Genomic DNA, 13,061 nt, shown 5'->3' on the forward strand with positions numbered 1-13,061 from the left:
GCTGTGCATTAAAATCTGCCTCCTCTGAGTTCCCAAACTTTATGGAAGTGTCATAAAAAAAAAATCACTGGAGCGTCTCTTTATTGGACAGACAGAAGAGTGGTGTCCATCTCCTCATCTAACTCTCACCATGAAAGCAAATAAGAGCATTTCCAAAATACAGAACAATTACCTAAGGTGTTGACAGATAGTTTTTAAAATAAAATCAATATTCTTTTATTGAACATAAAGAGAACAGAACAATATTGTCATGTTATGTGAACATAATATTAAACTTAAAGTGAATCCCTCTCTAAACTCCTTCTGTACCTCTGTCCTGACGCCGCTGCTTGCTGGCATGCACCTGCTTCCACCTGTCTCTGGTCCAGCGCCCGTTGTTCTGCACGACTTCATGCAGCAGGTCCAAAGCGTACTCGTTGCCAGACAGCAGCGTCTCATCATCTGGCGAGGCGCCACCAGAGGGAGCCTTCGGACCAGTGTTTTCTGCCCTCTGCCTGCTCGTCACAACTCGCTTGGGTTCACTTCTCTGTTCGGCCTTGCTGCTGCTCTTCTTTGTGTTCCTGGGTGCAGAACTTTCTGCAGGTTTCAGGTCTTGATTTGGATCAAGCTTTTCTTGAGTCAGGGTTTGGGCATGTCTCACAGTCGCGGGGTCCTGGAGCATCTCCTCCTTCTTTAGCTGCTCCTCTGGGCTTGTTACAGTGGTCTCCTCGTTTGGTTTTGAGGAGTGTCCCCGTTTCATGTCAGCTACAGTCATTTCAGAAGGATCTTGGTATGGAGGAGTTTGATTTTTCTCAGTTTCATCTTCCTGTTTGTCAGAAGCAGAGGGATGCTCCTCTTTGTTTAATGCTTTCTTCACCTCACCTGGAGACTTTGGTGTCCACACAGTGAGGATGTCAGATCCCTCCTCCTCCTCCTCCTCCTTCATTTTACATCTTGCCTGCCACTGAACTGCAGTTGGAGGCCAGGTGGAGATCCTCCCCATACCTTTCCTCGTCTGTGATCTTTGACCTTTAGTGGACTGTTGGCTGAAATCATCAGGACTGGGTTTATTCTGGTTTGTACCAATGCTCAGATAAGGCACAGCATCTGAATTAACAGAAACACGGTGGGGGTTTTCATCTAGGTTTCTACTGGTGTCAACTTTTTCAGCATTTTTTGCCATTGTATCTGTGGTGTTTGTTAAATTATCTGTCCCAGTTACTCCGCCTACTTCAGTTTCATCTCCCAGTTTCTGTCTTCCTGTGTCTTTTGACTGAGCCTCTGTCTCAGTTTGCAAAGCAACTTGATCTTTCGCAGGCGCACAAAAAGGAGACGTAAAGAGAATAGCATTAGCTGACTTAGCTCTGACTCCAGAGAAGGATCTCCTACATCCCGTCTCTGAGTCCCAGTGATTGTTTTCTCTTTTCTCAGAGTGTCCTGCAGACGGAGCACGACTCGATCTGCTGTCTTCTTTTGATCTGTGTCTGTTTTCTTCTGGACGTCCAGGCATCACCGTTTTGTTACTACGTGTCCTGCGATGAAGCACCACCAGGAAGCACACCACAAACAGGAGCAAAGACAGGACCACTGCAGGGGAGGGGAGCACATTATCAGGAGGAAAATAAGTCTGTAAAAATCTGATAATATTGTTTTTCGTACAGTCAAACCAAAGCCTTCAAAAGAAAGGAAAACATACCTATCACGACAACAAGGGGGCAGACAATATTTGTATCTGACGGTGGTCTGATGATGGATGTTTCTGGAAGGAACAACAGACACATGAAGCACAAATTATACAGAGGTTCAAACATCAAAAGACAAGAAGAACCAGGCCTACCAGCGGGTGTAGGTGTACTTATGGGTAGGTCAGAGGGTTTAGGATGGACGGAGATCTCTGCCATTGATGGAGGTGACGTTGGATAAGTTTCTAGAAGAAACAACAAACATATGAGGCACAAATTGTCTAAACAACAGCTGGGAAATTTGGTGACTCTTTTTCTGAGAGATTCAAATATCACAAGGAGAGAACCAGTTATTCCAGTGGGTGTAGATGTGGTTCTGGGCAGGTCAGATGGTTTAGGCTGGACAGAGATCTCCGTCACTGATGGAGGTGATGTCATATAAGTTGCTGGAGGAAACGGCACAATAACAAAAGAGACAGAACGGTCACGATCATAAACTGACCTCTGGTAAAATTTAATGAGTGAAATCAGTTGCTTGTCATTAAGTGTGCCCATCAGGTTCTCCTGGTTGTGACACACTCTTCTTGGGATGCCCTCATTTCTCTCATTTATCTACATAAGCTCAGTTAAGACGAGTCAGAGGTACTTTATGGTTTTTTGTCCTTACTTTGGTCACCAATGTTCTTTGTGCAACAGTTTATCAAACTTAAGGCAATTCCTTAAGAGAACGAAGCCATAGTTTTAGGGAGAAAAGTAAAATCATTAAAAGAAAGCAAAATTAAAAGAAGAATGCAACAACAATTTATAAGCACAACCACTATCTATGTCTGGATAATGAAAAATATTTTGTCAATCTGCCCCAAAACTTTTCCTTTGCCCTTGCAACATCCTTCCATCCAAGTTTCATGAAAAGTTTTTTGTAATGTTGCTGACAAACAAACAAACAAACCAAGTGGAAAACATAACCTCCTTTGCAGACAGAGAGGAAGAGGAAAACATTAAAACTTCATTTATTCAGTATCAAAATCTGAGTTTTTCCCCTCTAACAGTGTATCTGATACAACTATTTTATGTTTTGTGCCATGTCCAGTGAAATTTATGTGAGTTGTAATAACTAAAATGCAGTGGTGGACAGCAGTGGATAATGTGTTCAGGCAGAAAAGAGCAAGAGTGAGACCAACACGTTTGTTTTGAATGAAGGAATCCAAATTTAGCTCCCAAGCCAGCAGTTCAGATGTGATGTAGGAGGTTATGGCATGTCCTATAAGTGACCACAAGGTGGTGCTATCAACAAAAAAACTATCCGTTTGTGTCTATGTTCATGGCCTCTCTTACTAACATCTAATTGAAATATGTTGGGTACTTTCTGAAATATCTTGTTAAGTAATAGACAATAAACTAAAAAATATTTAAGTACTGAGCTGCCAATGTTCTAGTTTTAATGTCCACTGGATTAACAAAAACAAACAGAAAAAAAGATATTATTATCATTATTAGAGGTTAAATGATATTAAAATGAAATTAATTATGATGTGTGAGCACCTTTCTTGAAATTACAAACTTCTTTTTTCCTCAATTTCTTTCACTGATAATCTCTTGTATTACTCTGATTCTATCTATCCATCCATTTTCATTCGCTTATCTGGGGCCGGGTCACAGGGGCAGCAGGCCAAGCAAAGCACCCCAGATGTCCCTCTCCCCAGCAACACTTTCCAGCTCTTCCTGGGGGAACTCAAGGCGTTCCCAGGCCAGAACTGCGTCTGCCCTGGGGCCTCCTACCAGTTTGACGTGCCTGAAACACCTCCAACGGGAGGCGCCCAGGAGGCATCCTGATCAGATGCCCGAACCACCTCAACTGACCCCTTTCGACACAAAGGAGCAGTGGCTCTACTCCGAGCTCCCTCCGGATGTCTGAGCTCCTTACCCTATCTCTAAGGCTGAGCCCAGACACCCCACAGAGGAAACTAATTTCTGCTTGTATCTGCTATCTCATTCTTTCGGTCACTATCCAGAGAGCCCATGACCATAGGTGAGGGTTGGGACGTAGATGGACCAGTAAATTGAAAGCGCCTTCCAGCTCAGCTCCCTCTTCATCACTACGGTCTGGCACAACACCCGCATCAACCGCCGATCCATCTCACGCTCCATTCTACCCTCACTCTGATTCACTCTGATTCTGTTGGTAAAGAAATTTAAACATGAAGAAAACTAACCAAATGTACCGTTCTTTAAAGGAGGTGTAGTGACCGTTGTGAGGATATCTGTGGGTTTGGGTTGGACAGAAGTTTTTGTCTCCCATGTCGGTCGCCATGGAGCTGTTGCTAGAGGGAACAACAGAGATACAAAGCACAAATTTAATTAAACTTTAGTGATTAAGAATTTAAAAGCAGACACTAGGAAAGAAGAATCACATGTACCAGTGTGTGAGGACATTATAACAGGTGCATCAGAGGGTTTGGGTTGGACAGAGGTTTTTGTTTCTGATGTTGGCTGTGATGAAGGTGTTGTCACAACTTTTGCTGGAGGGGACAACAGAGATACTGAGCGCACACATCCTGATTGTGATGCTGAATTATTTCAAATATTAGAAACTGAGAAAAGAAGGACGCACCAGATGTGGGTGCAGGGACTGTCGTGAGGATATCAGTGGGTTTGGTGTGGGTCGTGTGCGTCACTGATGGTGGTCTTGGTGGAGGTGACGTCACACACACCGACACATTCCACACAGGCTGACCCCTCAGAGACAGAGGACTCTCACAGGTCACCTCCATCTGTCTGTCGAGCAGAGATCTGCTTTGGAGATCTGAGAAGAGACACGGCTTTACTTTCTGAAAAGCTCTTAAAACACACAACTTGTTACACGTCTCGTATTTCACGAACCTTTGACAAAGTAGACAAAGTCTTCAGCTCCACAGGAACAGTCCCAGGGGTTCCCATCTAGTCTGATCCTGGTGGACTGGAGAGACCTGAAGACCTGAGGTGAGACCCGAGTCATCCTGTTTTTAGACAAGTCCAACTCAGCCAAGTTGGTTTGGAAGCTAAAAGTATTTGGATGAATCGTCCTGATCCTGTTGTTGCTCAGATGTAGCCATCTGAGGTTAATGAGCCCGTTAAGACTGGACTCATTCAGAACTTCAATCTGGTTTCCTGAGAGGATGAACTCATTGAGGATATCAGGCCGACCAAACCAGTTTGGGTTGATCTCTGTCAGCAAGTTCTGGTCTAAAGTGAGATTTGTGAGGCTCTGGAAAGAACTGAAAGCCCCTGCAGCGATGCCTGTGACACCAGCCTTGTCAATCCTGAGCCTGGTTATTGAGGTGAGGCTGTCGCTGCGGAACACAGTGGAGTTTATCTCCCCGACATCCCTCAGGGCCATGACCAGAGATGAAAAACCAGGACTGAAAGCTAAGAGCACAGTATTATGATTACATTTAGGCACATAGAACTTAAAATTAAGAAGTCAAATGTGATACAAGAGCAGTTTTAAATGAAATCAGCTGATTCGCTGCGTGCTGTCTGACCATTTTTTAAAATACACTGCATTGGTTCTGTGCTGAATCCCTGCAGTAAAAATGCAGATAGTAGATGAGTGCATTAAAGGCTCACTCAATGTCTCACTAGTTTTCAAAGCTAGTACTTATGTACGTATGTTAAACCTGTAATTTGTGGCAATTCATTTATGTTTTTATGGAGCAGTTTCAAAGTCCTGCCTGTGCTGCCATCTATTGGTCATGTTCTGCAATGTAACATCACCAGGCTGGAGTTTTTCTGACCACATTCAATAGGTTAACTTCAGGATTTTTCAAACTGGACTCTGTTTTCCCTGCAGCAGCAAAACAGTCTGCAATGTAACCATTCAGGGCACCCGCTGTGAATTAACGTCCAATAAAAGTGTTTGTTTTTGCCGCTGACAAGCTCAGATTGCTATTGTCCCATGACATATTTGGTCTGATTTAATGGTGACACAAATACTGAGATTGGCACTGACGGTAATTTTAAAATGATGATTTTATACCTAATATTTATAATTATGATTTTTTTTGTCTAGTGATTTTTATTTATTCTTTCTTAACTTTCATTGTACATTACAGAATTGTTTGATTTTGCTGCTTGTTTTTTTTTTCTTTAACTGTGTCTTGTCAGGTGTCCTTGAGTGCTTTGAAAAGTGCCTATAAATACAATGCATTATTATTATTATTTATCATTATTACTAATTAATAATAACAACAATAATAATAATATACGTGTCTGACAACTTATGGAAAGGATCCTACGGAGAGCCTACAGCCCCAAAACGATATTTTGCTATTAGTAGTTTATCACTTGTTTTATTTTATGTACTGGTTTTATCTTCCTGAGTTTTTAATAACTTTGTGAACATTTTATTAGTTTGAGGCTTCAAATAAGCCCTCTGGGTTTTTACCTCTCCCTAAACTATATTTCATTATTCATTTTTCTTGCCTTTTTTGTGTTTCAATTGTGCAAAAAACAAACAAACTATAAACTATAAAGTGAAGGTGCACTTGTGCCCCTATCGGTTACATTACAGCCTGTTTCCTGGTTCACTCAGTACTGGACTAGTTTCACAAATTGTTGTGATGGGAAAATAGGGTCCAGGTTGAAAAATAAATGTTTCCTTTTAGGAGGGATAATTTGTTCAGAGTTTCACCAACTTTTGATTCATGGCAGTCAATCTGACGAAAGCTTTCCAGACATTTTTGACAAGGTTTTGATCATCAGCTGACACTAAAACTCAAATGTTTACCAAAAGGATGACAATTCTCTTTGGAAGATTAACGGCACTTTGAAGAGCAAATTTTTAACAACAGACATTCAAAACTGATGTGAGGAAAATGTAATCTGTTATACAGTTTTTATAAAAAGGTTGTGAGAAAGGAATCAACATCAGAAGACATTTAATTAAAGGATAATATCAGCTCAGTGAATCTGGCTTTTAACTTCAGTTCAGTAAAAATTGAAGTCCTCACCTGGTGGTATGTTGGAGCAGAATAAAATGTTTTCATCTCCGACACAAGAGCGGCTCAAACGCACATTTAACAGCAACAAAACAACAGCAGCAGCAACTGTGAAGACACAGAGGAATCAGATCAGCATTTCATCATTTCCTTCATAATGCTTGAACATGAAATACGTGCACTTACCCTTCATGGTGACTGATGTGATTGTCGCTGGCTGCAGCTCGGACTCTACCTGGACAGTTTACCAAGTTTGGAGGTCTTGTGATCACCTGAACCAGCAGGTGTGAAAAGAGAAACACAGTTGCCATGGCAGATGACAGTTTGCCATGGTTATGAGCGCTGGCGTTGAAGCTGCTGTTCCAGTTGGGTGGTAGTGTGAGGCGGTTAGCAGCAGGGGAGGCCTCAAGATGTTTTGACTACTTGGATGGTTTGAATTAGAAACCACAGTGTCATGTTGAATGATACAGCTTTGCCTCTTGGTGTTGAGAAGATTAATATGACTTTGTGACGTCAGTGTTAAATAGGAAATTGGAAATTAAAAATATGGAAATAGATTGATAATCCATGTGTTAATGTGTAGCCTGTAAATAAAAAAGACCTTCCACAAATACAAAAAAAAAAAATATAAAATAAAAAAATGTAATTAGAAATGTAATTTTGTAATTATAAATTAATTTTCAAATACACAAATTCCACATATATAAAACATGTAAATACATTAAATTAATCTACAAAAAAAAAAAGAAAAGCATTTGTGACATTTGTTCGGTATTTATTTTTTATTATTTATTTTGTGAATTTTACGCTTCCAAATTTGAATTTTAAGTACACCAAGTCTATATGTATATATATATATATATATATATATATATATATATATATATATATATATATATATATATATATATATATATATATAGACTTGGTGAGAATATTTGTGTAAATGTGTAATCTGTAAATATAAGAAGACTTCCACAAATACAAAAAATTGTACATGCACAAAAATATTTATATGTATATTTTAAAATAATATTTATATTAAAAATAATATTAATAATAATAATGATATTATATTATTATAATAATAATAATAGTGAGTCAAATCTGTCTCCATAAAAATGAACATTTCAGTGAAAAGACGCAGCGCTGCCTACTGTGAAAACCATGTGAAAAACAAAAAAAGAAACGTGTGACGTTGGTGAGCTTAATATTAAAATCAGTGCTGTGTCTAAAACTAGCAACATAAAACAAACAGTGGAGTCTCACAAATGGACAAATGAAGCCATGAGAAAAGAATAAAAATGAAAAAATGTGACTTTTATTCACTTGAAAATTTATTCTGTTTCAGTGCTTCCATTTTTAAAATAAATAGATGGCATGGGATCAAAGATAAAATCAACAAGGATGAAAAGTACACTAGTGTAACAAAAAAATGGTGACCAAAATGCCAATACAATCTTTTAGTTAACAAAAATACACTGGCATACAATTAAAGATCTGCCACCTCCTCCACCCAAAAACAAATGCAGCAAATGAGAAATCAAGTATTCTGTTGTTTTTGGAGACTGCAGTAGTATCATATCAGCGGAGGCCCGTCAGCGTTACATGTCAGTACTAAATCTTAGTGTTTGGTTTTAGTTTTAACAGCAGTATCAATTAGTTTTTATGCCCGTTCAGAATGTAAAACTCCCCAACAAACAGAAAGTAAAGTGCTCGTGCAACACTTCTGGTTGTTCTCGAGGCCAACAAACGGTTTCTAAAAAAGCACTTTGATTATTTTTTTATTTTTTTTTAATGACAGAGAGAAGAGACGACGTGGCAGTGTTTGTCAACACCTTGGAGGAATGTTCTTTAATGTTGGTACATAACTGAACCACAGTCCCCCACCCGCCCGCACACACAAACCCCTTTGTGAATATATCAAATACTGTCATTCGAAGCGGTTACAGAGCGGCACGAAAACACCCTTCAACAACAAGAGTGTGTGTGTGTGTGTGCGTGTGTATGTGTGTGCCGCTCTCGTGGTTAAAGATGGGACAGGCCGACAAAAACACTCAGGGAGGGGAAGGAGAGGGGGCATTTAAGGAGGGGAGGAGTTACATTGCATGAAAGAAGCCGTCGACAAGTGTTCATGAGTGCACCTTTATACAGGACAATCCAAGAGTGCCCAGTGGAGAGAGAAAACACAACTAAGCTCTAAACATCAGAGAATTCCCGTTATGATGAAAACACATAACATCAGCTCAGACTCTATACCACATCGCTTTAATCATAATAAAATAATATTTAAAAAATAAGCTGAAACAAAACCAAAAAAAAGCATAATTTCTGTACCAAAACCTATCATTCACCCTCTTTTGACACCCTCCAGAAAAAGGATGTTTTGACAAATAAAAGTATTTAAAATGACCGTCAACTTTTTTTTTTTCTTTTTGTTTTTTACTTTTTTGCTATACACATATCCAGTGCTACACGATCAGCGTCTAGATTAAAAAGCGGTTGAATAAATAGATAGTACCACGATGCATGAAAGGCCAACAGATGTCTGGGGGAGACCTGAGGAGCTCCCCTGTGACAAAAGAAGAAGACAGTTCAGAGCAGCAGGTTTGTTTTTTGGAGATCCCTGGTGAGGCAAAATCGGTAATGCCAGCCTGATTCGACAGATTCGACAGTCCACGCAGGAAGAGATTGTTGTTTAGTGTTGGGACAGCAGAGCAGTCTGGCAGTCCTAAAGGGTTGTACAAAGGTCCCTTGTTTTCGGATTTTCTGAAAAGAGCGACAGAGTTCCCCCGGCGTCCCTTCCTTTTGTCCAAATTTGTCCGAAGAAGGAAGGACTTTAGTGCTGCAGCTGAGCTCTCGACCATGACAGTGCTGAACTAATAAATACTTCATGTAAAAAATGAACATCCACCACAAATGAGAGACAGAGAGGAAAAGAAAATGCCATATGCTTGAGTCGTGGTCGTCGTAGTAAAACGGGAGCCGGGGCGAAAGCAACCCGAACAGATCGCACTGAGATCACAGGGGGAAGAAGCCGGCATTCCTCTTTTTGTTGCAAGCACCAGTCCCTCAGACCACCTGTGACACACACACACACACACACACACACACACACATACACACAGACACACCTTTTCCCTTGTTTCTGCCTGGGTCCACCTACAGAGGACCACATGTCCATAAATGTGTCCTCTCCCGAGTAGGTTTCACGGCGATGAGCTTGGCTGTGGGCGTCAATCAATGCAGTCAGTTCAGGAAACAAGCAAGATGGGCATAAGATGATTTGGATGACAGAGGGTTTAAAATCTGGCTCTCTGCTATTTCCCGCTTTTCTTTGGCACAGCACCTCTCTTGGCCTGCCACAGGTGGTTGTGGATGGTCAGGGCGTCCACGCTGACTGACACAGTCTTGGCGGGGATGACGGTGAACTGCTTTCGGTCTGAGCTGTACTTGTACAGCTTGTCGATCATCTTCTTGCTGATGCTCTTGGGTCCTGTTCCTGTCAGCTTCTGGATCTCTTCGGTGTCGGGGAAGTACGAGTAGAGTGCCCGGAACTGGCAGCCACCGTCCCGAAACAGGATCATCAGGTGGTTGGACTCGCACTTCTCCAACTCCTAGGGTGGAGAGAGGTCAAACAGAAGTAAGAAAACTGTTTTTAAAGGAATATTTTACCTGCAAAATGATCACCTGTACATCATTTACTCTTCCTGTGCCAGAGTCCTGCACAAGGTGGGGACCCGTGGGTATTTTGTTTTTATCCTTTCTTTAGCCAGGAAGCTCCCATTGAGATAAGATGTCGTCTTCCAGGGAGTTAGATAAATTCATGGGTATGGACATGGATAAAAATGAACTAAATGCAGACTAATCACAGAAGCCCAAATTGGCCGTGTGGACGCTCCACATCAACTGTATCACGTGGCAGACTGACAAAATATGCATGGAGGATATTGAGGATGCAGCTGGCTGATAGCTACGGGGAAGTTACTTTGGATATGTGGACAGATGATTACAGTAAAATCAGTTATCTTTCTGTCGCCTTGCGTTACATGAACAAGTGGGAGTTGACTGAGCGAGTAGTTTGCACATCTGAAGGGGACAGTACATTACACAGAACAGCAAAAACATGTGCCTAATCATGGGTCGAGTCACAGGACTTGTTTTTATTGGTCAGGGCGGGTCTGGATTTGACTTGGGGATAATTACGGGTAACAGGCTGGCTCCAGTACTGAGCTTTGCAGATGCGAGCTGGTGCAGGTTGGCAAAACTGAACCCGTACAGGCCTCTAACTCAAGTTATGTCAAATTCATAAAGAAAACTGTTTTTCTCACGTCTCCATGGTGAACAAAGAATCCAGCAACAGAGAAAATTCTTGATTAGATGGAGTAAAAGCGGTCAATGCATTTACACGTCCACAGAAGCAGATACCTGGTGGTGTTTTAAAGTCTTGATTTTGCATGTGCAAGAGATAGTAAAGCCCATGTGTCCAGTAGGCCTAGCTCAACCTACAGTGAGTTTCTGCTGTTATTGTGTGAATGGTGAGTGCTTCCCACCTCAGTGCCACAAAAATGGATCAGAGAAAGTCATCTGTCATGTAACCACGGTAGCAAAATTTAATGTTAGAATATGGTGATTAAAGTCAGATGTACTTGTCACATCTTTTTTAATTCAGTGTGATGTAAAATGATTCAAGTGGAAGAAAGTGATCAGCTTGTTGCATGTGAACTGACCTCTAGGATCTGGTTCTTCTGAGGCTCATTGACTTTGCCAGCCAGGCAGCAGTGGGAGATTGCATTGTGGATGATTGGCTTATTTGACTTGGCACTGGGCTCCTTGAAGAGTTTGGGACCTAAAGGAGAAAAAGCAAGTTAGACCACATACATCTTGTGGAGCAAATAATCATTCAGTCAGATAATTATAAATTAAATGCAGCAAACAAGTCTACATCACTTTGGCAGTTACAGTGCCCTCCAAAAGTATTGGAACAGTGAGGCCAATTCCTTTATTTTTGTTGTAGACTGAAAATATTTGGGTTTGACATCAAAAGATGAATATGGGACAAGAGATCAACATTTCAGCTTTTATTTCCAGGTATTTACATCTGGATCTGATACACAACTTAGAAGATAGCACCTTTTGTTTGAACCCACCCATTTTTCATGAGAGCAAAAGTATTGGAACATGTGACTGACAGGTGTGTTTTGTTGCCCAGGTGTTTCCCAATTACATTGATTATTCAAACAATAAATAGCAATGAATGTCTGAGCCCAGTTTCAGATTGGGTACGACAGGTTTTGCCTGTGAAGACTGCATTTAGAGGTGGAACCAACATGAAAACCAGAGAGCTGTCTATGGGTGAAAAAGAAGCAATTTTGAATCTGACAGAAGATGGACAATCAATCAGAGCCATTGCACAAACATTGCCCATAGCCAGTACAACCATTTGGAATGTCCTGAAGAAGAAAGAAACCACTGGTGTACTAAGCAACAGACGTCGAACAGGTAGACCAAGGAAAACATCAGCAGTTGATGACAGAAACATTGTGAGAGCTGTAAAGAAAGACCCTAAAACAACTGTTAGTGACATCAGCAACAACCTCCAGAGGGCAGGAGTGAAGGTATCACAATCTACTGTTTGCAGAAGACTTCATGAACAAAAGTACAGAGGCTACACCAGAAGATGCAAACCACTCATTAGCAAGAAGAATAGGAAGGCCAGGCTGGAATTTGCCAAAAGGTACAGAGATGAGCCTCAAAAATTCTGGGAAAAGTTTTATGGACTGATGAGACAAAGATTAACTTTTTCCAAAGTGATGAAAAGGCGAAAGTTTGGGGAAAGAAAGGATCTGCTCATGATCCCAAACATACAAGCTCATCTGTGAAACACGGTGGAGGTAATGTCATGGCTTGGGCTTGCATTGCTTCTTCTGGGACGGGCTCTTTCATCTTCATTGATGATGTAACACATGATGGCAGCAGCAAAATGAACTCAGAAGTCTACAGAAACATTTTGTCTGCTAATTTAAAGAAAGATGCAACCAAACTGATTGGGAGATCCTTCATCATGCAGCAAGATAACGACCCAAAACACACTGCCAAAACAACAAAGGAGTTCATCAGGGGCAAGAAGTGGAAGGTTTTAGACTGGCCAAGTCAGTCTCCAGACTTAAACCCAATAGAGCATGCATTTTACCTGCTGAAGAGGAGACTGAAGGGAGTAACCCCCCCAAAACAAACAACTGAAAGAGACTGCGGTGAAAGCCTGGAAAAGCATCACAAAAGAAGAATGCAAAAGTTTGGTGATGTCAATGGGTCACAGGCTTGATGCAGTTATTGAAAGCAAAGGATTTGCAACTAAATATTAAGTCTCATTCACTTTAATCTATTTTAAGTTTATATGTTCCAATACTTTTGCTCACCTAAA

General features: G+C 41.0%; 2 protein-coding genes across 4 annotated transcripts in view; both read right to left on the bottom strand.

Annotated features, from left to right (window-relative positions):
• LOC117252774 (uncharacterized) lies at positions 1-6,830 on the bottom strand. The gene is made up of 10 exons (XM_033619930.2): positions 6,824-6,830; positions 6,650-6,745; positions 4,542-5,066; positions 4,273-4,464; positions 4,079-4,180; positions 3,875-3,982; positions 2,843-2,922; positions 1,817-2,273; positions 1,676-1,738; positions 1-1,566 (listed from the first exon to the last, which is right to left on the bottom strand). Exons 1-10 carry the CDS (start codon positions 6,828-6,830, stop codon positions 293-295), a joined length of 2,904 nt encoding a protein of 967 aa, XP_033475821.2. The 3' UTR covers positions 1-292.
• A 1,106-nt stretch (positions 6,831-7,936) lies between these two features.
• The window catches only part of camsap1b (calmodulin regulated spectrin-associated protein 1b), a 38,686-nt gene continuing 33,561 nt past the window's right edge, over positions 7,937-13,061 (bottom strand). For all 3 annotated transcript variants that reach the window (XM_033619452.2, XM_033619454.2, XM_033619453.2), the window contains 2 exons: positions 11,368-11,486; positions 7,937-10,254 (listed from right to left, as the gene is read on the bottom strand). In XM_033619452.2, the coding sequence (XP_033475343.1) occupies positions 9,958-10,254; positions 11,368-11,486 (416 nt within the window). In that variant the 3' untranslated portion in view covers positions 7,937-9,957. The remainder of the gene's footprint in view (positions 10,255-11,367; positions 11,487-13,061) is intronic.

Source organism: Epinephelus lanceolatus, chromosome 9 (assembly GCF_041903045.1).
Source record: "Epinephelus lanceolatus isolate andai-2023 chromosome 9, ASM4190304v1, whole genome shotgun sequence".
Lineage (NCBI taxonomy): Eukaryota > Metazoa > Chordata > Actinopteri > Perciformes > Serranidae > Epinephelus > Epinephelus lanceolatus.